We start from the raw sequence: 27,112 nt of genomic DNA, 5'->3' as shown, positions 1-27,112 counted from the left end.
CAAGGCTACATTTGGAGAGAAAGTTCCCTTCCCCAATGATCAGGGAAACTATTACTGGATGGGAGGACAGAATTGGCCTGTGTGGTGTAAAGGCTCTTGTTCCTTGATTCATGTAATTGAGCACACTCAGCAAATGGGTTCTATACATATCCTGGTGTAGAATGTTCTTCTGTTCACTCGTGAGCTCAGCCAGTTTAGTAGAGTTCACTCCTATAATAAAAACCATGCAGTGAAATGCGATATTTGGAAACAACATGTTTGGTATCACATATATTCTAAAATTTACTGAAGTGGGGCTGGAAATGTCAGTAGTGGGTCCATGGGGCAGGTTTTTCAGGATGAACGATTGCAGCAGGAGGAACCATGAAGTACCGACAATGGTCTAGAAATGTCATATGGTTCAATAAGGGTGTTATAGAGGGCAGTGGAAGCCAACAGTGATTGGTGTGGGAAGAATATCATGGAGGGATAATCCCTTTTCAGGGCTTGCTTAAAGAAAGTCATTACCTTAATGGAGTAATGTGTTTATACATTCAAAGTGTGGGAAGTACTGAGTAAGATGTATTGGGGGGGGGATGAGTATTTTCGAGTTTTTTTGGAAGTGGTAGCTATTTTAGATAGAGGCTGAGAGGAGGATAAATTCCATGGGTAATTAAAACCTAATGATTGTGCGGTCTCCCTGTAGCACACACAGAACTTCAGTTTGAAGACGGAATTGAAATGGAAAATTACAAAACTACATCACAATCACACTAATTGGGAGGATGGAAGGAAGGTCATTGCTTACAATTCCATAAAATTTAAGATCACTACATATGGCAAGCTAGTTAAGTTGGAACAGCTTATGGTAGTTAGTACGATCTTAATAGAACTATATTATGAGTAACTTACAGAACTTACCAGATTTGGAAAGAAATAAGACATGATAGCTACACAGGAATTGGAATCCCATTCCTCCTGAATCCTTTTGCAGTGTCTCAACTTCTGCATTAATTCACTGTGTGAAAAAAACAAGTAGCTATGACCAGGAACAAGTAACTGACAAATTTTGACAGTAATATTGATAAATTTATACCAGAGAAAACCAGTGACACTGTATTGTGCACATGTATTACAACACCAAAACAATTATTTTGCAAAGAACATGTATGTGAAACAGGGCAATATTAAATACAAACATCTCAAGAATACAGCACTTGCAAGTAAACACAGTTTTCTCCTATTTACAAAGTAACAAACCAGTACTGTAAAGCACTGAAATTACTTCAGATACAGTCAATATTCTGACAAAATGGAAAATGGCTACACACACACACACACACACCAGTTTATATTTTATATACAATCAAAACTTCAAATAGAGTACATGAAACAAGTGTAGACTTTAGAGCTATGACACAAGTACAAATATACAAATCATATTAAAAGAACAAATACAACATCTGCAAAGTAAATGTTTACACTGAAATGATTAGGTCCTTACAACTCACAATTGTATTACTAATTTACTCTAAAATATTCATGAGTCTGTAATTGTGCAATACGCTGAGAGAGAGACAGACATTAGAATATACATTCTACAATTCATTTAGCATTTACAAGAAAAGGGCTGCTGCAGTAACCAGTCTCTTTGCAGCAATTTGGACTATACTGATAGTTCTCCTTGAGTGTGGTCTCATTGGCGAGATTCACCCCAAATACGGCAGTCAGAGTCAAATCAGAACTGCAGGACTTCAACTCACTGAAGACTTAAATTTCAATATGTCTCTTTGACACTGCTACAGGCTTCGTTCAAATAACTGGACACTGAGACGAAACAAATCACTGTCAGAATTTGTCTGTGATGATTCCACACTTGTCTCTTTCACTGGTAAATTGCACAGCTGACGCCTGAAATCAAAACTATCATTTCTGTTATATCTTAACAGCAATAAAATTGATCTATAGCTAATAGCACACATTTGCAAAGTAAAAAGTTATTATGAAATATTTGCTGTAAAGGAAATATTTATACAGCACAACTCATTATATAATTTTTCTGTATGACAAAAGGCATTATAAATGTTTAGAATAAATTTTAAAGCAAATTTTTTAATGAAGGAGAAAACAAGTATTTCTCTATTAAAAAAACGAGTGTACAGCTAAGTATACAATTTTCAACTTAAGTTTCAGTATCATCCTTGTAGGATAGGAGGAAGTAGTTGATAAAGGAATTCTGAGGGTAAGAAATAAATAAAAACTGATATCAATGTGGACTTAAAAGATAGGTACATGCAACACTCGAATGAAGAGATATTCACTACCTTCGCTATTGTAAGCATTCTTTCCCAAAAAAATTCCATCCAAAGAGCAGAATACAGCTGATCTTATATTCTCCTTTCATTGTTAACAATCTGTTTACAAGAGATGGACTAAACTTCAATACTGACATACCTGACAGCAAGATCCCTGCGAGCAGAGAGAGCTCTTCTGTATGGACCACAACTAGCAAATAATGCCTTCCTTCTTGCTGCTCTGTCACGCAATGCTACATGTATTCCTGCCACAGGATGTAGGAACAATGGTTCCTTTGTGGTTTCTTCAGCTGGAGGACACTCTTGGTTATCTCCGACTGGTTTGTTTTCTTTATCTGTTGACAAAAAATTGGACTTTTTCATTAAATTTATTCTTTATTTTATTTAGTATCAGTTATTTCCTTTAGCTGTTGCCTAAAAAGCTGTTTATTGTTCATGTGCAACAAGCAACAGTGAAGTAAGAAAACAAAGTTGTCCACAGAAATATCACTATTTAATGTATGTATCATTACATCTTTTGCTTAATGGGTAATGAAATATGAAGTTACCATCTAATGACACTGAGGTAGTTGCACCAAGATTCAGAAATGCCCCCCCCCCCCCTTAAAAAAAGTCCTTCAATCCTATGCCCTTTAAGAGTTGGAAGGAAGGATGGGATATATGGATAGTAGACCAGTATTGGAGGTCAGGGTTCACAGATCAAAGACGGAGGGTTTGTGCCTCTGATAGTAAAGTTTAGAATTTAGTCTGATAATTCATACAATCTATGCTCATTTTGGGGGCCACAAATAAGTTCAGTGTATGAACAAGTATGAGCTAGTCAGTAGAGGCTTTGCTAAATTGTGTGACTGGGTTAAAGTTATGGCTTTATCAGCTACATATGAGTATTAACTGAAAACTTTCTTGTGCTTATGGGATTAACTGGCAGTTATTAATTATGTACCACTGGCTTGAGGTAGAACATTTTGCCCTACATTTTAATGGTATCAGAATGCTCGTGAAAATTACATATAAAGGATTATTGTCTTCTGAAATTTTGTGAACCTAGGAGGCATCTGTCAGATGATGACATTCAATTTATGGCTATAGAATTCAAAGACCTGTTAATACTAAGGGGTAAGGTAAGTCTCAATTTCCAAATACCATCATTAAGTCAATATACTAGAACATGTAATGTGAAAAATTGACAGATTATGATCAATTTACTGCCATTATAAACACCACTATAGGCTCAACTAACTGATGACTGAAGTGGTACTCACTAAAGCATAATTTAGTCTCCTTGGAAGTAATAAAAGGGACAATCATAGTGGAGTCCCTGCTCGCCCTATAAGAGTGGCCTACACTGGAATTAATACTGGCCAGTGGATGAGCATGATGTAACCATAAGATTTAGTGTAACCATACGATTTAGCACTGCTGGTTGGGAGTGTGTGGCCAGACATTTTAAAATGAGTAAGTAGATGCTAATACTAAGATGTGGATGAAGTTCAAAGAGTACCACGTAAAAAGAAAATTTCTCTTTACAGGAAATAGTTTATTTGTAATAAAGGCAGCATCTCAACCAAAAGTATTTTTATTTAGAGACCATTTTGACCAAAATTTTTAAATTCAAGTGTTGATAAGTTTCAAAATATACTCAGAAGTTTGTCATGCTTTCGATTGAATTCCCAACTAAAGCCTCAATAGTTGTGGTGGAATCCTAAGAAACTTTCACCCTTCACGAATTTCTGAAGTGGGTGAGAACGGTTTCGCCGGACCTCTTACTGCACCCTTCACCCCAACTGTCTCTCCAAGGCATAGTTCTATTATTAGTGACTGAGCAGATTTCTATTAAGTGATGATCCCACAAATAATGTGCCAGAAGGTACTTGTACTTCTACATACAGGACACTGGAGTACCCATACAATGAAGACCCTATCCTCCTGACATGTCTATTGATCAGCAATAGGAAGACACACTGAGTACCGTATTTTACGGACTGTAAGACACACTTTTTTCTTCAAAGAATTGCCTACAAAATTCAGGTACATCTTATACTCAAAATTAATATAGAAGTGTCAAAGTTTGATTTAAAATTCCTGTCAGTCTTAAAAATGGCCATATATTCGATGCCGCGGGAAACCTATCTCTATCTGGCAACACTGGATTCAACTGGCAGCGCCAGTGCATCGATGCGAAGAACACGAGTTGCAGGGATTCACAAGCTTTATAACATTGGTCCCCTTCTGCCCCACCATCACAAACCCAGAAAACTCTCTAGCCTATGATGCATCACAGCAGTCTTTGGTGCCAGTGAACCTGAATTGAAATGATTTGTGTTATCAGTAACAGTACAATATTTTTGTTAGTTTAATAGTTTCATAATGGGGGAAAAAAGATAGGTATTCGTATGATGCAGGACATAAACTGAACATAATAGCATATGCAAAACATGGAAACAGAGCAGCTCAGTGACATTTCGGCCCTCCGCCAACAGAAAAAACCATCTGTGATTGGTGGGCTAGTAAAGAAGAATTGAAAAAAAATGAGGAAGACTAAATGTGCAGATAGGGAACTGAATGCAAAATGGCCAAAACTAGAAGATGACATATTGAAACTGATTCAAGGCATTGGAATTAATACAAAAATGATTCAAATACACACTTGTAAGCTGCTGCTAGAGTGGAGCTTAACAGATTTTAAGGGTGGAGTTGGTTGGTGCTACAGAATTATGAAGTGTTATGGACTTAGTATGCGAACCAAAAGTAAAATATCTCATATAATGCCACAAGAGTATGAAGACAAAATATTATATTTCCATCACTTTATTATTCAACATTGAAAGAAAACCAGTGTGGAACTAAGCCAAATACCGAATTTGGATGGAACTCCTCTGTCATTTGATGTGCTAAGTGACAGAACTGTTGCCATGAAAGGTGCTAAAACTGTAACTATAAAAAAAGTGGACATGAAAAAATGCACTATATTTTTGTCCTTTCATGTTGTGCTGGTGGTAATACACTTAATCCAATGATCATTCCAAACATAAAACAATGCCAAAACCTTCTGAAATGCCGCCAGGCTGGTGTTGTTCACATACATGACAAGGGTTGGATGGACAAGGTTCGTATGAAATTACGGATTAACAAGAGTTTGGGAGAGAAAGAAAGGTGCTTTATTGAAGAAGAGTTCTCTTCTTTTGCTAGACCAGTTTAGTAGTCATTTGAAAACATTTGTGCAAGAAAAAGTGAGACATGGAAATACAGAGTTTGCTGTTATTCTGGGACGACTCACTTCACAATTGCAAACTCGTGGCTTCTCGATAAATAAATTATTTAAAGTGCATATAAGAGATGAACAGTACAAATGGATGATGGATGAAACATGAATTCACTCTGAAGTGAGCTTTAAAACGACCTACAATCAAACAAGTGAGTCAGTGGATCGAACAGTAGTGTTCTAGAATGAGAGAAAACATTATTATTAAATCTTTCACAAAGTGCAGCATAAGTAATGCTCTTGATGCCATTGAAGACCATCTTATATATGAAGAGAACAATGATAACAAATGAAGAAAAAGAAAAAGAAGAAGAAGAAATTTCAGAAGTTAAGATAACAATTTTTAGGGATTTTAAAGGTCAGTTCGATTTTATAAATTAAGGTCCTTTTTTTTCCTTTTAGTCTGGCTTTGCAATCTAATAATAAAAGTGGTAAATGTATTTTTTTTAATACTGCTTCAAAATTAAATTGTGTCGTATAGTCTATAAAATACATATTGTCCATATGAGATTGAACTGCATCCATCACACTTCACAATGGATTTAGTTCACACATAAGATGCGCTCTGGTTATTTTTCATGTTACTCGACACACTTAAGTTTTGGACTGGACATAGCTATGATTTTGGAATTGCGCAAATTGGTTTTGTATTTGTGCCTGTCGTATATTTACTTTATTTGCAGGGCTTGAGAAACAGTGCGTGCTTACATTTGATTAGGAATATTTGGTTGAAGAGGGAAACAGGAGTTGGTCCATAAGTGTAGGTGTTGAGGAGTGCAATAGTGCTTACCTAGGAAAAGACCAATGGCATATAATTATGACGTGTGTTAAATCTGCAGGAAACAACAATGAAGCATGGAAAGAGCTGTGGGATTTCTGAGGCAATGACAGCTGAAGAGAATGGATAATTTACTAAATACATTTACTAAAATAAATTTCATTTGGTGAATAAATGAATGCAAAAAGACTATACACTCAAAATAAATAAGTTAGTGGTACTAATTAATGACATGTAGTAATCAGGAATGTGTATGTTACAGAATAAATAGTATTCGAATAAAAACAATCTGTAACAACAGAAGATATTCAGGTATGATACTAAAATTGAAAAACTGAAATAATTATAGTAAAGCTGAATAGATTGTTGTACAGAGTAGAGGTTTCTGTAGTAGTTATGTTAGTTATATACTTCAAGGTTGTAATTATTTGGTAACTTTTATAAAATTCATGTCAGGAATGCCAGTATTTTCGTACTGATCATTGAATATGAGGTTCAAGATTGAAATAAGGAGGCAAAGAAAGAAAATATCATTTAAGATACAATTTAAGCCTGAAGTTCTTGGTTCATATACCTGGAAGGACAGCAAAAAATAAAAGCAATACATCATAGTTTGATTTTGAAGCTCTGTCCTTGCAGAAGCAAACAATTGGTTTTTGGTAACTATGGAGTTTTAACTTGCAAGTGAAGTCCAGTCAAGCACATAGCCAAAGGCGGAGGGAGAGTCCAGAGGCGCACGCACACATGCGCGCACACACACGCACACATGCGCGCGCGCGCGCGCGCACACACACACACACACACACACACACACAAAGGCCCAAATGAAATTTCACACGTCATGACCTAGTTGCCATGTAGTGAAATTGGAAGATATTTGATTTTAAATCATACAATGAAAAAAGGATACACACTGTCAATAGCCAAAAAGGCAATTGATAGATTTAAGTTATTCATATATCAACAGCACTATCAGCTATCACCCGTCCATACTTTATCCAAGACCAACTACAGCACATTGTTGGCCTTTCTTGAGCTCAGCTGCTTTATTCTGTCAATCAGTTCAGTCCTCACATGCAGTTGAAATCAAGGTAAAGTGCTACCATTTACTGCTTTTGTTGTGTGTGCTATTGTGATAGTTTCTAATTTACAGGTATGTTTGTAACAAGAAAGAGTAGGTTACGTTACAAATATGCACGCACTACCATAACAGCCTAATTACCTATCTACAGCAGATTATGTTAGCACTGGAGTCATTGTTTGGAGACAGGTAGACCTTTCGGGGTGGAATATTTCAGTATTTCACAAGGTAGCAGAGCAATAAACATAATTACAAGTAACATTAAATTAAAAACATTGCATAAAAATACACTTGCATTTGCTGTGTCACCCAAAAATTGTGTTGACCAATGAAAATATCACCCAAGTGGCAATGACTGCATTTCTTTAAAAATGTGTGTGGGATGTGTGGGGTAAGCTATGAATAATAAGCAGTCTGGTAATGATGTACCAGTTGTAAAGGACTGTATTGTCTGTTCATTTCAATAAAATAGAAGAGTTTATTTACTAAATAAAATAGTTCTGACTTCATTTAAATTAACTATTCCTGAGAATTCTAAAAATGTAGAGTATTTTTTTCACACCAAAATCCACGTAGAAAAAGTAGGCCGGAAGAAGAGATTCAGATGCATGATAAACCCTAAAAATCTCAACGCCTAGAATTAAAGGTGTTTCTGAACACTGTGACATACAGATGATGATCAGTGTGAATTCATTTACCATACTGACAACTACAAACTGTCTGATTAAATGACAGTGAAAGTATAGAGTTTTCTCATTTCAGTAGCGTGAGTGAATGGAACTTCACTCACCACCTGCAAGTATGAAATGAGGACAATGGCCTACAGTAGTCTGGATTTTATCAGTGAAACACACACACACACACACACACACACACACACACACCCTCACTAGCAGTTCACTCTCAAAGTCACCAATGACCTTTTTAGAGGACTATCTCAACATTTGTCTGAAATGACTTAGAGCAGTGATGCATGTGGCCAGCCATTTATCTGATGGTTGGCTACCCCTCGCTGTTTGTTGTGTCCACCTGCTTAGCTGAGTGAGAACATGTTCGCTTACCATGTAGTGGGCCTGGGACCGATTCCCGGCCGGGTCAGAGATTTTCTTCACCTTTGGAATGGGTGTTGTGTTGTCATCGTCATCATCACCACCACCACCAACAACATGCAAGTTGCACAAATTGGCGTCACCTGAAATAAGACTTGCAACCCGGTGGCCAAACTTCCTCGGATGGGGATTCCTGGCCAACAATGCCATATGACCATTTTATTTTTTACTGTTCTTTTTTTTTAATTTTTTATCATTGTTCATTCTCTCCTGGAAAACACAGGGTAGGTCCTTGTGCACATTACTAAATGGCAATTTCAGCAGGATAATATTTATGAAATTATTTATATAAGCTATTCATTTTTATTTATTTCTTTGCGACTCTTCCACACTCACCAGTGAGGGGTTTGTGGCCTGCAGTAATAGCAAGTCTGTACACCACTGACTTAGAGAATTTTGCTAAAAATCTGAATCAGGATGATAGGAGAGGGATCTGAACAACACTACTCACATACATGAGTCTGCTTTGTCAGTCACTATTTATTTACTTTCTGTTTTCATTTCTCATTTATATTTCATTATTCCTGTTGTTTTCCTTTCCATATTTTTTCTTCCTCCATTATTTACTCTGCCTTACTTTTATTGTCTTTGTAGTCTTTCTGGCACTCCTATCACCAGCCACTCGTTCCTATCCTGACTGGTCGGCTGTACGCTCTGCCACTTAATGATTAGTTTATGAACATGGCTCTAGGTGCCTTTTTCATTTCATTCTCGTCTTTTTACCAGAATCCATAACAGAATTCTCTGGGTACCTTTTCTAAATAATTCTCAGGCTACAACATCCCTTCTTCTCTTCACTCAAAGACTCTAAGTTGGGGGGGGGGGGGGGGAGGGCGACCCTACCGCTTCTTCTTCATCTTACACTGACAATGACAGTAAACAATAAACCTCTTCACATTATAATTAGCAGACTGGGTAACTTACTGTCACCTTTGCTATCTTGTTCCAATTGTTCAGTAAGTTCCGCAACAGCTTCAGCACCTCCAAGATAACGCTCAGAAACACCAATCCTGGATAGAATGCACTTTGCTTCCCAACGGCGACGTGCTGAACCTCGTACAGATTCTGTTCTAGGCCTTGATTCCGCAACCAAACTTGCCCAATCTACACCCAAAGCGTCCCCAATGCCTGAGAGAAACATATTAAGAATTAGTGGTTGAAGTTGCATTATTGCATTTAATTAAAGAAATTTAATTATATTATTATGTATATAAATTAAATTAATTACTTAAATTACTTTAATTAAAAGTATTTTTACAGTCTAACACTACTTCGTGTAAGTTAACTCTATGTAGACGTAGTGAGAAGGTGACCACTCATCAAAAATTAATTATGTGATGTTCTTTACAGAATTCTTAGTATCAAATGGCAAATGTGATATCTCACATTAAAAATAAATTGATGTAAGCAATAAAATGAACAAACATGTCAAATCTTTTAAATTTTCTTATATTATAACAACTACTTTAGCTATCAATTGAATATAACATTCCACTAATGTCACATTTCATGCTAAAATACAGGGCTATTACAAATGATTGAAGCGATTTCATAAATTCACTGTAGCTCCATTCATTGACATATGGTCACGACACACTACAGATACATAGAAAAACTCATAAAGTTTTGTTCGGCTGAAGCCGCACTTCAGGTTTCTGCCGCCAGAGCGCTCGAGAGCGCAGTGAGACAAAATGGCGACAGGAGCCGAGAAAGCATACGACGTGCTTGAAATGCACTCACATCAGTCGGTCATAACAGTGCAACAACACTTCAGGACGAAGTTCAACAAAGATTCACCCACTGCTAACTCCATTCAGTGATGGTATGCGCAGTTTAAAGCTTCTGGATGCCTCTGTAAGGGGAAATCAACGGGTCGGCCTGCAGTGAGCGAAGAAACGGTTGAACGCGTGCGGGCAAGTTTCACAGGTAGCCCGCGGAAGTCGACGAATAAAGCAAGCAGGGAGCTAAACGTACCACAGCCGACGGGTTGGAAAATCTTACGGAAAAGGCTAAAGCAGAAGCCTTACCGTTTACAATTGGTATAAGCCCTGACACCCGATGACAAAGTCAAACGCTTTGAATTTTCGGCGTGGTTGCAACAGCTCATGGAAGAGGATGCGTTCAGTGCAAAACTTGTTTTCAGTGATGAAGCAACATTTTTTCTTAATGCTGAAGTGAACAGACACAATGTGCAAATCTGGGCAGTAGAGAATCCTCACGCATTCGTGCAGCAAATTCACAATTCACCAAAAGTTAACGTGTTTTGTGCAATCTCACGGTTTAAAGTTTACGGCCCCTTTTTCTTCTGCGAAAAAAACGTTACAGGACACGTGTATCTGGACATGCTGGAAAAATGGCTCATGCTACAACTGGAGACTGACAGCGCCGACTTCATCTTTCAACAGGATGGTGCTCCACCGCACTTCCATCATGATGTTCGGCATTTCTTAAACAGGAGATTGGAAAACCGATGGATCGGTCGTGGTGGAGATCATGATCAGCAATTCATGTCATGGCCTCCACGCTCTCCTGACTTAACCCCATGCGATTTCTTTCTGTGGGGTTATGTGAAAGATTCAGTGTTTAAACCTCCTCTACCAAGAAACGTGCCAGAACTGCGAGCTCGCATCAACGATGCTTTTGAACTCATTGATGGGGACATGCTGCGCCGAGTGTGGGAGGAATTTGATTATCGGCTTGATGTCTGCCGAATCACTAAAAGGGCACATATCGAACATTTGTGAATGCCGAAAAAAACTTCTTGAGTTTTTGTATGTGTGTGCAAAGCATTGTGAAAATATCTCAAATAATAAAGTTATTGTAGAGCTGTGAAATCGCTTCAATCATTTGTAATAACCCTGTACTTGTTTTATGTATTTGAAACTGGAAATAATGATAATTTTAAAAAAACAAAATATGTTTCAACTCTGAATTGGCAAACATCCGTCTTTACAACAATGTTTTTAAATACTTTCAACTAGTTACAACTCATCCAAGCAATCTAAGAATTTTAAGACTTATAGCTTTGGTGTCTTCATTAATCAGCACTATCGGGCACTGATTTTAGTTTTTTCATCTGCATGGAACTCCTAAATGATAGGGAGTAGCAATTAAACTCATGCTATTCTTGCCTTGTGCCACTCCTCCCACCCAATTCAAATTAGCAACTCCTCTTTCAGTGCATTTGTATTTCCTACTTTTTATATTTCTCTACTTATCTACCTCATAGCACCAGTCCTTTGCAGGTCTAGACACATGAACTGGGTTCTCGACTCACAATTACTTTGTCTGCATCACTCAGCTATGGTATAATTAACTTCTTCTTTTTGTGTAACATTACATGTCGCATTGCCTGCAAAGTCTTTGGGGCACAATTTTGAAAGCTGAACAGAATTCAGTATCTTCTGTCTTTCCATCCACTGCTCATCTTTGCTTCTTATGGCTACAGTAAAAATCTCAAATTAAGCCAATTTTGAACAATTCCCATATCCATAAAAATTATAAAAATGCATGCATATATGTATGTTCTCATCTCCACCTAAACCACTGAACTGATTTCAACAACACTTGATACACATATCGTCTACTGTCTGGAAAGAACTGCTGGGGGGGGGGGGGGGGGGGTAAGGACCACCTACCTGTCAAAGGTGTAGGGGTGGGGATGACAATGAAATGTAGTCCATGACACGCAAATTCACCGACTTTATTCATCCAGTATCTGAGTATGAGAGCACTTAGTGACTTGCAACAAACTTTATAAACAATTTCTAATCTTTACAAAACCTTTTTTCACTGACAACTCCCACAGAATCATGAAAGGAAGAAAGTTTATAGCTTACTACATTTTCGCTGTTCATGCAGTAAAATTGCTGCATTAGGCATGACATTTTAATTTATTACTTCTTAACTACTAGCTGTACACATAATATATTTTGCATATGGTATTCACTTATAGGACTGAATGTACCTACAAAATTATGTCATCGTGTGACACACAGCTCAGGAGATAAGGAATCATGAACATTGAGCTGCACGAAAATAAAACTGCAGGGTGAAATTTGTTAGAGATCCAAGTGAACTGTGTGTATAAAAGTCTGTGAAATGTGTGAAATACATGTGATGTGTGTACAGAGCAAAGCCATGGGTAAAAAGCCCTTCCTAAGCCCCTGGAAACATTTCAACCGCACTTGGCTCATATATTACTTACTACTTGGGAAGACATACTGTAAGGGTAAGAAACAGCAACCTTGTATTGAGGCAGGAGAACTAATGTGGAGAGAGAAAAGGAAATCCTTTTCATGATATTGAAAACACACAAAAGCACTCTCCCCCCCACACACACACACCTGTAGAGCTACAATTTGCAAGCTGATTAAACGGAGCCAACACAGTAGTTCTGCAGCTTGACTGGTGTAAAGGATTGTGTCGGGTAGAGAGGATGAATAAGGAAAGGATGTGGGGAGCAGGAGGGACACTTGGTGGATAGCGGCTGATGGCTGGGAGATAGAGGCAACAAGTTTGCAGCATAAGAAAGTGGGGAGTTGGAAATGTGGGGGAAGGGGGGGGGGGGTTGATGGGGGAAGGAGGCAGCAGGTGCACGAAATAGCAATGCTGCACAGACATCAGCAATAGCAAGTTCCTGCAGTGCACAATAGCATGGAGGAGTGGACTGGGAGGGAGAGACTGAACAGGGGAAGGGGAGACTTTGGGGGAGAGGGGGTGTAGGTGGAGGATGGGGGAGTTTGGGCCCTCAGGCAGTGGTTGAGGGGGCTGTGGGCCAGTGAGATTAGCACATATAGCATCCAGAAAGATAACAGAATAAGGCTGCATTGGTAGGACATCTCCCATCCATGTAATTCAGACAAGCTGCTGTTGTTGGGGAAGGATTGAGATGATAGGAGTAGGGAATCAGACACTGAAATTGAGCATAATGTGCTTAGCAGCAAGTTCAAACACTGTATGACCATCTCTGTATTTGGCCACAGTTCAGCGGTGTCCATTCATTTTGGTTGACAGTTGGATGGTGCTCATGCCCACATAAAATGCCGTGTGGATATTGCAACAGAACTGGCATATGACATGATTGCTTTTGAAGGTGGTCCTGCCTCTGATGGGAAAGGATAAGCCTGTGATAGGACTGGAGTAGGAGGTGTTGTGCCTGTGTATTGACCAGGTCTAGCACCAGGGTCTTCCACAGGAGTATGGCAACTCAGATCCATTTCTCATTTCAAATTCCAATCAAGTTAAAGTTATAGAAATATTTTGTGAGTCATACCATGTGAATTGTATCAAATCTGTATCATTTTGGATTGATCTGATCAGCAGGCAGGATATGTCACATATTGGTATAATCTATCCTTTAGGAATACCAATGTATGTATAGTTCAACAACTGTATTTGTTTGGGGGACACCTGAGAACCATATTCTTAATCAACTTATGGCGAAGTTACCAACTGCTGCAAAATACAGTGTTTTTTATATTTGAAAACTATGTCAAAACACACACGTGATTCTAGGACAACGCAAGGATCCAGGGAAAAATTTTTGGATCAATATTATGACGTTTATCTGATAATAGTTCCTAAGTAAAACATTATATTAGTGTGTAAGTAAGGTAGTAAACAATTGTTAGATGTTTTTTTAATTAACCTTTACCAGCTTTGGACTCCTCTTGCAATTCCTCATCTGATATATCCTCGAAGTCCAGATGGTCAATTGTTTCTTCATCATGCGGTCTGTCATCCATTCTAGAAGCACCAAAAATCTCTCTGAAATGACATGCAATACTTTAAATTTATAGAAAGGCAATTATGTTTGAAGTAAGATTCCATCATGACAGTAGGACAAGCTGACGATCTGAAGTGTACTGGAGAAGGAGAATGAACATCAACATGTATTAAAAGAGCTTGCAACTTCGAAAATTTAATTTAATTACACAAACAGAATATGTTGATCATTCTATATTAAGTTTTACAACAGCACGATAAATTCACCATTTTCATACACCTAATGAAATGGACATTTTATTTATCTAACAAAATTGCTGCTATTTGTATAAATTATTCACATATACTAAGAATGTTCCATGTCTATATCTTTGGCCAAATATGCTCACCTGTTATCAGCTTCTCGTGCTGAATCGGACACAACCAATGTACGCTCCTCATGCTCTGCAGTGTCATGATCCCCACCTTCTTGATCTTTCACACATATGGATGCAGCTAAGGATGTTGGTACCTCCTTAGCCACCTGCATGTTATTTGGTACATCCTGGAATAATTATGAGAAAAATATGATAAGAAATAATAGAATGATTGCCTAAACAACTTATCAACACAAAGAACTGTATAATGAATGATTAATTGGTTTTCATTTAAAAGTAATCTGTATTCTGAATTAATCCAGAAAACACCATGTGCACCAGAAACAGTGACCTGTTTTAAACACTATACAGGTGGTGGGCAAAAATATGGAGACACAAAAAGCAACACATTACCATGCCTATTATGGTGTAGGAAAACTGTTGGCATTCAAAACAGCTTCCAGCTGTCTCGGAATGGGTAAATACAGATCCTGTATGGCTTTCCTGCAAAAAATGCCAAGTTCAGATAATAATGATGGAGGCAGACAACAATTTGCACCCTTCTCTCCATAGCAGACCATAAAGGCTCAATAATATTGAGATCTAGTGACTGGTGGCCAGGGGAGGTCACAATTCATCCTCATGCTCACAAAAACCAGTCGTATATTATGTGAGCTGTGTGAACAGGGGTGCTGTGATCTTCGAATGAACAATGTACTTAGGGATGGACCTGATCAGCCAAAATGGTCACATAATCCTTGGGAGTAATGTGACCTTGCAGAGTAACCGTGGGGCCCAAGCACTACCATGATATGGATAACCAAATCATCATCGAGCCTCCACCATGTTTCACTCTTTGGACGTAAACTCAGCCAGAAGTTGGGAACAGTGTGCAACAGGACTCATCCAACCAAATGACTTTCTCCCACTGCTCCACAGTCCAGGTCTAATGGCTTCGGTACCACTTTTTCCTGTTATGGATATCTGCATAAGTGATGGTGGTTTTGGAAATCCACCTCACCCCAATTCCCTGCTTAAGTAGCTCCCTTCATGTTGTTTTGGTGCTGACAAGGTTTGCAAGTGCGTCATTCAGTTCTGCAGTGACTTCTGCAGTTGTCCTCCTCTTACTTTTTGTCACAGTGCTCTTCAATGATACAGACTTTCATCTGTGTTGTGACTTAGTGGTTGATATTATTCTGCTTTCCTTGTATGCGGTATAAATCTTTGATATTGTGTCTCTTGAAACACCAAAGACTTCAGTGTTCTTGTTTACGGAAGCACCCACCATATGAGCACCAACAATCTGTCCATGTTCGACATCACTTAGCTCCGGCATAATTCACTTGTATCTACACAAAACAATGTTCTCACCGTGACTGACACTTACTACATATTGTGGACACTACACACAGGTGCTGTTCGTGGTGGAATAAATACAACACAACAAGCATCTGCATTTAATTTCAAGAATGTAATTCTCCCATTTCCATATTTCTGTCCACCCCTGCATTTAAGCATGAAGAATTAAAACTACATATGATTAACAATATACTATCACTATACTGCTCAATAGTATTTGTAGCTTTTCTATTTAAATGTAATACCATAAATCATACAGAATGCTGCTACTCAGGACATAAACAACTAAATAAATAAGCAAAAATAAATGAAATAGTGTTGCTCCCTCTTCAGTTACAATAACTTGCTGCTGTTTAACTTCTGTTGGTAACGTGATATTTAATTCATAACGTTGGTATTTTCCAAAGAAGATAGTTACGTGCATTTGTAACACCTAAAGCTTGTTTACAATACATTAATACTTGCCTCATTTATGAAAGAATATTCAATCCTTGAATATAAATAATCAGATACAATTTAGTAGGACTGGCTAATTAAGCATGTTTTTAATTTCTTTTGACTTGGTACAGATTCCCATTTTCTTGCCTTATGTTAGATGGGAGAGAGCATCAAACTCCTATCTTAATTCTTGACAAGGAGGCATGGTGTACATGAACATTATTTTTGTGTCTTGTATTGTGACTGTGCCAGCCACAGTTAATCTGCAATTGATTTTTATTATCAACAACAAAAACCATTTACTGAGAAACGAGTATAAGAACTGAAACATATTTAAAAAGACATCTGCGAGTTGTATAGTTATCTATTTTACACACCATTCTTACTGCTCTCTTCTACTGAATAACCACTCCATTTACTTCAGTTGCATTCCACCAGACAATAATTCCATATGACAACAGGTAGATATAATATCTAAAATAAGCCAACACCTTTGTCTTTATGTCAACACAATAGCTGTCTACTTCTAAGAGCAAAACATGCTGAACTGAGCTTCTTAAGTACTTTATCTATGTTCTGACTGCATTTTAACTTGTTATCTGTAGTAACCACAACCAACTGTGGGAACGCCTTGGGCTGCGGATCGGAGCCGCCAGGCAGGGAAGCCGCCGGCGGTGGAGCACGCACCACCGGGTAAACACAAGGACGAGTCGGACGACAGACCAACGACAACCGACTACAACCGACCACGACTGACTATGACCGACTATGACCGACACAACAAGGAAGAGAGAAACAACGGAGGCTTGTAGAAAACACAACACCAAACACCAACAGTAAATCCACTCGGAACCAGAGCCAGGCAAAAATCAACAACGAACAACGACAAGAACGCAGTACTGCCGAGATAGAAACTCAATCCAGAGCGAGTACCAGACTGACTGGACTAGGGCAGAGCGGATCCCTATATGTGAAACCGGAGGGAGCGGCTATTGGCCGCTGTCTGCACGTGACGTAGCAGTGGCACCCTCGCTGCGCGGAATAGCCGCCGTGGATGCGGAGCCCTCTGTGGGCTGACCACGTCCATGTGTTCTGGCGCATGTTCAACTTCTGCGGCGTGAGGTACTAGATTATCCAGCTGGACTCCAAAGAATTTTACATATGTTTCATTTACTTTATCACCATTCATGTCTACTTCTCGTCATTTTTACTCCTTAAAAATTGCATACTATGAGCCTGAATGAAATTAAGACTTAAATGTGTGCTGTGAATCAGTTGTATGCCTCTTAAGCTATCGTTTGTGCTTTGTTTGTAAATTTTGAGTTTGGACCCTTGAGCAGTACATTTGTCATCAGCAAAAACCACATTTTGATAAGAATCCATTTAAGTCGATGAAAGATGGATTATACAAGTTAAGGACGAAAGTGGTGTCAGTATTTATTCTTGTGGGACTCACCCCCCATTACAGCATCATCATCATTTTTGTAACACAGTCTGAGACTATAACCCTCTGCTTTCTGTTGAATAATTCAATCAAAGCACAGTTATGTCATTAATGTCACAACATTTTAGTTTTCAAAGTACAATTTTTTGGTCCTCACAGTCACTATGTAGTCTAGGAAGCAAGCCATTTATAGTAGAACTGGTCCCACCTTGTAGTAGCCTTCCATGATGGAATTTGTCCATTCCAGCTGATGTAAAAGTGTAGACAAAACAAATCCTGTGTTTATAGATTACACTATATCCATATGTAAAAAATGCTTTGATAGCAAAAGAATGATGATAATTCAACTCACACTCTGTACTGATTGCTGTGTACACTGGGCTGCAACATAAAAACCAGCATGACCTTCAAAGTGGAAACACATTGAAATTTCCTAGCAAATTAAAACAGTGTGCCAGATTGGGACTCAAAGCAAGGATTATGCCTTGGTAGGCAAGTGCTCTATGAACAGAGCTACCTGAGCATGACATATGCCCCATCCTCATAGCTTTGTTTCCTCCAGTACCTCATTTCCTATCTTCCAACCTTTAGCTAAGAGTTTTCATCTGCCAGGAAGTTCCACAACAGTGAACACTCTGCAGCTACACAATGCTTTTAACCTGTGATCACTCATACTTCTGAAAAAATCTTACTGTTCATTATTTTACTGAAATATTTAAATATATTTAAAAGATATTGAAATGTTGATCTAGAAATCCTTTCTTTGATATCTCTACCTGCAATTCATGCATCTTTTGTCAGTCAAATTACAAATAAAGGTTACAGATAGTGGTTTTGTCTGAAGCAGTGCACACTGTCCGATTTTTCTTTTCTGACATAGAAGTTATTATGTAACAATTTCCAGTGCATTCCTAAAACACCATCTTGCTGCTCTTTTAGTCTGTTTCTTTGAGCTAGTAATATGTGAGTCAGTTAATTTTTTTTTCTCCTGAATGTATTCTGCGTATACTTAATAAGGTAAGTATTCTTACTCAAATTTACATACTGCATCAATCCATTACGCCGAGTACATGAAATGTTCTGTCAGATGTTGAAATGTATACAATTTTACAATGAAGGAGTCATGCCAGACGAACGGGTACTGATGTAGCTAGAGCAATCAGCAATGAGAATATCTACATCAAGGGCCAATCTTCAGATACTGGCAAACAGCTTGAGCATGAAGAGACTGACACAACAACAGAGCAGTCTGACCGCAATTCTGAAACTTATTCAATTTGTGATATGCATCAAGGTAGGGATGGAAAAACAAAATGGTTCAAGCATAAAACTCCTCCAGTAAAAACTGTTCATCAGCTTCCAGGTATAAGGTGGAAGCAAAAAATTCAAAAAACGTTCAGGATTGTTGGAAGCTTTAATTGACTGCATTGTAAAATACACTAATCAAGAAGTAGACAGAATGACAGCAGATTATACAATGAGTATCTGAGACTTCCCATAGACCAATTTTGAAAACTTAAATGTTTTTCTTGATGTTTTATACCTCACATGAGTGATCTAGCTCAGATTAGTAAAATGGGAGTGAAGTTAACCTTAGTTATTCATTTACTATGATTATTTCCAAGTTGACAGAGATGTGAATGTATTGATAAATTGCATGTGAATGTAATGATAAACTGTGTAACTACTGCATATTAAATTTTTTTAGGTTAAGCAATATATATGTGTAATTTTATGTTTAGGTTATAATAGAGGGAAACATTCCACGTAGGAAAAATATATCTAAAAGCAAAGATGATGTGACTTACCAAATGAAAGTGCTGGCAGGTCGACAGACACACAAACAAACACAAACATACACACAAAATTCAAGCTTTCGCAACAAACTGTTGCCTCATCAGGAAAGAGGGAAGGAGAGGGAAAGACGAAAGGATGTGGGTTTTAAGGGAGAGGGTAAGGAGTCATTCCAATCCCGGGAGCAGACATATTTTAATATGTCTGCTTGTGTCTGTATATGTGTGGATGGATATGTGTGTGTGTGCGCGAGTGTATACCCGTCCTTTTTTCCCCCTAAGGTAAGTCTTTCCGCTCCCGGGATTGGAATGACTCCTTACCCTCTCCCTTAAAACCCACATCCTTTCGTCTTTCCCTCTCCTTCCCTCTTTCCTGATGAGGCAACAGTTTGTTGCGAAAGCTTGAATTTTGTGTGTATGTTTGTGTTTGTTTGTGTGTCTGTCGACCTGCCAGCACTTTCATTTGGTAAGTCACATCATCTTTGTTTTTAGATATAATTTTACGTTTAAATATATTTATAACGTGTTGGTAACACTAAGGAAGTAATTTACACGATAAATGTATCTCTGTATGGAACTTACAGCTGAAAACATGACAGCAATATGTGTGAACCATTGTGGTTAACAATGCAATGTATACATCAGCTTCCTAGGAAGCCATGAGCAATAGTGGTATAAGTGCACTCCATACACAGTTTTAATGCCTAGTGCTTAAATGTAATCAGTCAATATTTCTGCCACAATCTGTATCTTAACACAATGAAAACAGATATTCAAATTACACACAAAAATTGCAAGCAAAAAATGTAAATGTGAGAAATGGAGAGGGCACCGGTAATTATAAATCAGAAAAAAGGGGGAGAGGGGGTAGGGGGAGGGAGAGTGGGAGGGTGAGGGGGAGGGTGAGGGAGGGAGGGAGAGAGAGAGAGAGAGAGAGAGAGAGAGAGAGAGAGAGAGAGCAAAGAACTATAAAACCAAAAGCATCTTTCTAAATCAACATTCTATAAGCAATATGTGACAGGCAAATAACAAAAACTGACTCAGAAATTGTATATTTAATGCCACTAAATACAGAACCTCATTTAGCAGACTTTGATATACATAAATGTTGACTGTTTTGGAATCAAACATGAAAGAATGTTGACCAAAATAAGAGACTTTGTAAAATCATAAATAATATTGTAATGAAACAGCACATTCCAATTGACCATTCTGAAATTTCTTCATAATTTAAAAGTTCAATAAATAAAATTCTGAAGAGAAAATCCATGAAAAATTGCTCACAAAGCTGTTCAGGAATTGAATGTTGTGCTAAAGAATATGAAAAATGAACTAAAGTTGTTGAGTACAGATGATCTGATTAATAAATCACCGAGAATGTTGAATATCATGAGATCAAGAAAGAACAATGAACAATTTTAAATACCAAATAGCACAGGAACGATACAATGCTTTAATGACAATGGATTTGTTTGTTCAGAAAGGCACTCAAAACATAGCATACAACTTGAATGTAAAATGTGGTTTGTTTATCATAATATTATCAGTGACCCCTGATACATGGAATAAAAAAGGAAACATCGCACCATTTCAAGGGTATAAAATGAAAATCCAATATTATCATTCTCAAATAGGACAACATCCAGCTATGAACAACCTACCTTTTACAATGAGAACAACAGTCTGAACAATTTCACTTACACTGCAAGCTTCTGTAGAAATACACTCAAAACACACCTTATGTGTGTCCAAAGCAAATTCAGTAGAATAATGCCATGGATGCAGAAATTAGGTCAACAAAATGTTTGCATTATAGTCTTAGTATATATAGCAACAAAACTGTTGTGATCTATGCTCATATTCCAGATTTTATCAAAGGACCTCAAAGAAATCAAAAAAGAATATAAACTTTGTTACTGAATGAAATTCCACCAGTCAGGTGGTGGTGGTTAGTGTTTAATGTCCCGTCGACAACGAGGTCATTAGAGACGGAGCGCAAGCTCGGGTTAGGGATGGATTGGGAAGGAAATCGGCCGTGCCCTTTCAAAGGAACCATCCCGGCATTTGCCTGAAACGATTTAAGGAAATCACGGAAAACCTAAATCAGGATGGCCGGAGACGGGATCCAACCATCGTCCTCCCGAATGCGAGTCCAGTGTGCTAAACACTGCACCACCTCGCTCGGTCCACCAGTCAGACATTTGCTATTTACTGAGCAGCATTCATAGACATTATTTTCAATATGTACGATAACTGTAATTATTCTAAGGAAAAAAGTAATTACACATATGAAAGGGGTTGCTGGTTTCAAAGGCATAACCAAATCAATGAATACTAGAGAGGACTTCCATATATTTATAAGCCTCCACTAGCTGACTCATTGCAAACATGAAATAATTAGTTTGAACGTAAGCGAAGTACCACAACTGCCTCTGTATCACTGGCCTTAGAAACTGTTTGTTAATAAGGGTAAAGGAAAGTTGTACATTGCAAAAAGAAATAACACTTTAAAAATAGCAGATTTTGACCATCTGCTGATGATATTAAATATTCTCATGGGCAAGTTGTGTGTAATATATGAAAACTCTGTGAGACAAGGACAACAAGCAAGAAGTCAGCACACTCGATTATAATCTCATTAATTATTTACTTTACCAATTAAGAGTACTCTGGGTAATACACCAATCATGATGTTTATAATATTTTGGAGTGTCATATATAAATGACAATGTTGAATTGCAATTTTTTTTATTCTGAAATTAATTTTTCGTTAGAATCCCCAACAACAGTTGCAGATTCTTCATGTTATCATTCAATATTCTATGTCTTCTGCTGGCTAAATCTTTACTGGGAAATCTTACTTGAAAACTAAAAGCCCAGCAGCTATGGACAGTCAAGTCTGAGCCCATGTAATGCTTTTACGTACATGTGAGACATACCTAACAATGTAGCTCAAGCAGTGCACATCACATGCACATAGTGTGGATACCTCATTTTTACCTGCTCTGTCTTTTGCACATTGACACCTATGGCATTGAATGCTACCCTGCAAATCAACCAATAGCAAAAAAAAAAAAAAAAAAAAAAAAAAAAAAAAAAAAAGTGTTCCATGCACAGAAGCGAGCAATAAGAATTATATGTGGAGTACATCCTAGGCACTCGTGCAGAGCTCTACAAATCCTTACAACGCCTGCCCAATATATTTTTTCCCTGATGTACTTTGTTTCAAAAAATAGCAACTTATTCAAAATCAATAGCTCATACCACAGTTATAACACCCAAAGGAAACTGGATATCCATTATGAGCAAAAAACGAAAAGCATGGTCCAGAAGGGGGTTTTATACAGTGGCACCAAGATTTTTAATGCCCTCCCACAGCACATTAAAGAACTGGTTGGAAACATGCCAAAGTTTAAAGAAAATCTGAATCAGTTCCTTTTAGATGAATCTTGTTACAGTATTGATGAATTTCCTAGCAAAAATGCATAGAATCTCTTATTTGTGCTTAAACCTTACTGTGTGACCTTTACAATTGATTAATCATACTCTGTAAGTACAGTGTAACTTAATACAATACCCAAATTTATGTATGACTGTATATTCTTTTAGATGTCCTGTATCTTAATTATTATGTAAGGGTATATGCTAAACTTCACAGTTTCTTTAATCTAATGATAAGATCAATGTATCTGTGCACAAAACAATAATCTGTAAAAACCTTGACTCGTTCTATATCCAGGGATATGTTCCCATATGGATCTATGGAACATGAAATAAATAAATAAAATGCAGAGTGCCATGACTCCAAAATTATCCTATTTTTCTTCAACAAATTTTACAAAATAGTGGAAAATTAGGCCCATAATTATAAATCAAGAAGAGATGCAGCAAACAGTAGCTTTGTGTGTCTGTCTGTAAGACATGTTTGGGCACCTTAACTGTTAAACCAACTCCCCTGACAGACACAGGTTGTTTCGAATAACAGCTTGGTACACATTTTTCATCAGTCATAGAGATTCTAAAAAATGTAAATTTTAAACACCATCAGGCATGAAGATAACAAAGCCTCTTAAAGTGAACTGAATTTTATTTAACAAAGTCTACACAGAAGCTAAAGAAATAGGTAATAAAATAAACAAAATTGATTATTTAATATATTTATCTATCCTGCCCAATCCTGCCCATATTCTCCAATACAACAGAAAATAAATGAAAAAGTTAATACTTCCACATGTTGTGGAAGTTTGTTCAGCATTTTATCAAACTCATGAAGTAAAATGAAACATTTATAATCTCTGGCTCACCTTTGACAAAACTGGAAGTCAACTACAATGACAACCATAGTTTCACTTGCGGGCAAGTGATGAAATACTTTGTCTGTGATTTATACCGTTACATTTTGTATGAACATAAGCTCTCTTGACAGGCAATAATAAAACTTGTGGAAAGAGGACATGGGAAAAGTCATTCACACATCTTACTACCAGGAAAGAAAAACTGGTGATGATGGTAGCTTGTAATAACAATTCTGAAATTTCAGCATTTCAAACACTAAGCAGTTTGTCATGGGATTCAATGAAGTGTTCTGAACAATGTTCCCAGCCTGCGCAATAAGAATTGTGTATTTGGGTACTCCTTTGGGATTATTTGCAGGAATGATGTGTTTTTAGCAACAGCACTTCATCAGTCTACTATGATCTGCATTTTACAGTCATTATCAACTGGCAAAGTGAAACAACTTACTAAATGTTCTAAAATCATGAATAACAGTATGAATCTGAAAAGTACAAATAAGACGAGAATTGCAAGCATTATAGAGCAAACACTGGAAAGAAAATAAAATAAAAAGCATGGAAAAAAACAGTAGCTGGAGTACATGAGTAAAAGGTATACAGCAAGTGCTGGAAATGCTTTGGTTGACTCAGTGTGGACAGAATGGGGAAAGCTGCTGATCTAAGTCACTAAGGAAACAGTCATTTGCTGATGGCCCAGTAACTGTGAAAAGATACCACAGAATCAAGTGAGCTACACTGCATGATGATATGCTGACATCATTAATGCCTATCAACAGATGTAGGCAGAATAATCACGACAGAATTAATAAATCAGGAGGTGTTTGCATGATGTCATATCTTAGAACATAGACAAAAAATGAACATCAAAGACTTGTCCACTTTGTACAGTGGAACTGACAGAAAACTGTGACTCATGTGATACCAGAAATGCTGATGCTGAGGAAGTGATTAAGAAGACCAAACAGCTGCCACCAGTTCCTAGTCCGCCTCCCCTTCCCACTGGGGACAAAAGCCGTGTACCCCATCTGTTTGCATATAGAGTAAATTCCATGCACCTAGTGTTAGAAAGCATACTAAATGTTTGCACGACATGTATTTGAGGTGGACCACGGGAGCCAACCCTGTATTCATCTAGTGGGAGTGGGAAACTGCCTAAAAGTCACATCCAGGCTGGGTGGCACACCAACCCCTTCTCATCAATCTGCCAGGCTGATTCGATCTGGGCATACCTCCCTGAACCTGAAGGGGTTGTGTTAACTTGCATGGGTACCTCGGCAAGTGAAACCAGAAAACTATGCAACAAAATCATGACCATTTTGGTGCAATTTCCAGCTACCAGGAATATACTTTCTGTTATATCTTATCAATTATTATGTCAGAATTTCATTTCCATGGAGAACATCAGATCAAGAGATGCACTGCCAATGCACAGAGCAATAGTGGCATTAATATCCAATGAGGAACAGTGACGTGATCCATAAAATTGATTACATCTCCTCACAGATATGTTGTATTTTTGGAGGGAAAATGGTCCATACTAAAAGCTCAGAATCACACAGCAGATTGACAAATGCAAATGATATAAATTATTAAATTCACACTTGATAATGAAAACAATCAATTTTTACAGTCCTCCTCTATTTATAGCAGATTTTTCATGTTTTGTAGCAGCTTGTCTGATCATAATGATGGCAAATATAAAATGTTTACTTGCTTAAAGTGAAACACACAAAATTTATCGCAGAAAATTAAATTCTTGCATAGTTTAAATTGAGTGAATGAGGAATGTTTTGACTTAGACTGTACGTCTGTTATGATATCTTCATAGTCACACATTTAGTTTTGGCTTATGAACCAGTTTCAGAGTGTTTACGCAGAAAAAAAGTCAGACAGATGAAAATGGAAGTGAATTGACCTGATGTGCTACCATTCATCATGGTTCACAAATTATATTCTTTCTGATGGTCTGACAAATAATTGAAAGTAGGAGTGGTAAACAGTCACTAACATTCTCTAAAAATATAAAAATAATAAAAAGAGTGAGAAATATAATTCAGGTTACAGATGATTGATTATTATTATTATTCTGGCATCACTCACAATTTTTTTAATTTTCTAATTGCAGTCTGATGTATTTCAGAGCTATAGCTCTACTTTCAAGGGCTGTATGAATACAATGAACATTACATCTCTTCAGTTTTTCACCTAATAGTGACAGAATGACAAAGCTGTTATATATAGCGAGATAATCTATACCTCGGGCAGGATTAATGAGATAAAGCTAGAGAAATGATAGAAACAAAGTCTAGTCGCATGTTACCTGCATTTGACGATGTCATTCATCTTATGCATTGGTGAAGTACATGTAATGGCCAGTATTTTCATACAGTCCTCAAAAATGGAGTTTTAGCTCCGAAATGCATTGAACAGCAATTTGTAAATAAAAAGAATTGTGACATGATGGAGTATTATTTATTAAAATTTCCTAACCTAGGAGTTAGGGTCACACACAGTCCACAACATAATGTCTATTTACTAATACAAATATAATTACAATCACACAATCATAAAAGAATTATACTTAAAGCTTAAAATGGATCAACAATTCTGGTAACTGGACTCCAAGAAATGAGAGACACTGATCAGAAGCTGATGGAATCACAAGGATCTAGAATTTACAAGGGAATATGAGAAAAAGAGTAATGAAGCAATGTCCACAATTTGATACAGAATTTGTGGTCAACGTCAAAATAATAGCATTCAAAATAGAACTCAAAACACAATTCCCAAAGCTTTCAACAGTGATTACAAAAACTGCAAATACCATATACATAATAATAATGCTCATGCCCCAACTAATTATACAAAAATAAGAATAAAGACAGAGAAAATGTGGATGGATTTTGGGAGCTTTTAGATCAGACAGCAACGTATATATATGTGTGTGTGTGTGTGTGTGTGTGTGTGTGTGTGTGTGTCCTGAGCTACCAACCTCTCACTGCTGCAGACGAGTTAGTTTTGTATTGGTGCATAAAAAAGTTTTGTGTATTTATCATACAGCATATGTGTCTCACTTCATGCTATTATATGAAAAAAAAAATCAATATCTTGAATCATTTATGAGATATGATGATTGTTATGACCACATGATTCACAATGTGTGCATAGAGATGAAT

The 27,112-nt window shown here is 37.4% G+C and overlaps 1 protein-coding gene across 9 annotated transcripts in view; it reads right to left on the bottom strand.

Moving 5' to 3' along the window:
- Positions 1–1,066: 1,066 nt before the first annotated feature.
- LOC126236927 (zinc finger CCCH domain-containing protein 13-like) overlaps positions 1,067–27,112 on the bottom strand; it is a 264,568-nt gene continuing 238,522 nt past the window's right edge. For 2 of the 9 annotated variants that reach the window (XM_049946596.1, XM_049946604.1), the window contains exons 16-20: positions 14,641–14,795; positions 14,175–14,293; positions 9,449–9,652; positions 2,434–2,629; positions 1,067–1,902 (exon numbers count right to left, since the gene is read on the bottom strand). In XM_049946596.1, the coding sequence (XP_049802553.1) occupies positions 1,779–1,902; positions 2,434–2,629; positions 9,449–9,652; positions 14,175–14,293; positions 14,641–14,795 (798 nt within the window). In that variant the 3' untranslated portion in view covers positions 1,067–1,778. The remainder of the gene's footprint in view (positions 1,903–2,433; positions 2,630–9,448; positions 9,653–14,174; positions 14,294–14,640; positions 14,796–27,112) is intronic. The other 7 variants (XM_049946597.1, XM_049946598.1, XM_049946601.1 and 4 more) reach the window with 7 other exon arrangements.

This window comes from Schistocerca nitens, chromosome 2, assembly GCF_023898315.1.
Source record: "Schistocerca nitens isolate TAMUIC-IGC-003100 chromosome 2, iqSchNite1.1, whole genome shotgun sequence".
Lineage (NCBI taxonomy): Eukaryota > Metazoa > Arthropoda > Insecta > Orthoptera > Acrididae > Schistocerca > Schistocerca nitens.
This window is presented reverse-complemented; position numbering and strand designations above follow the sequence as displayed.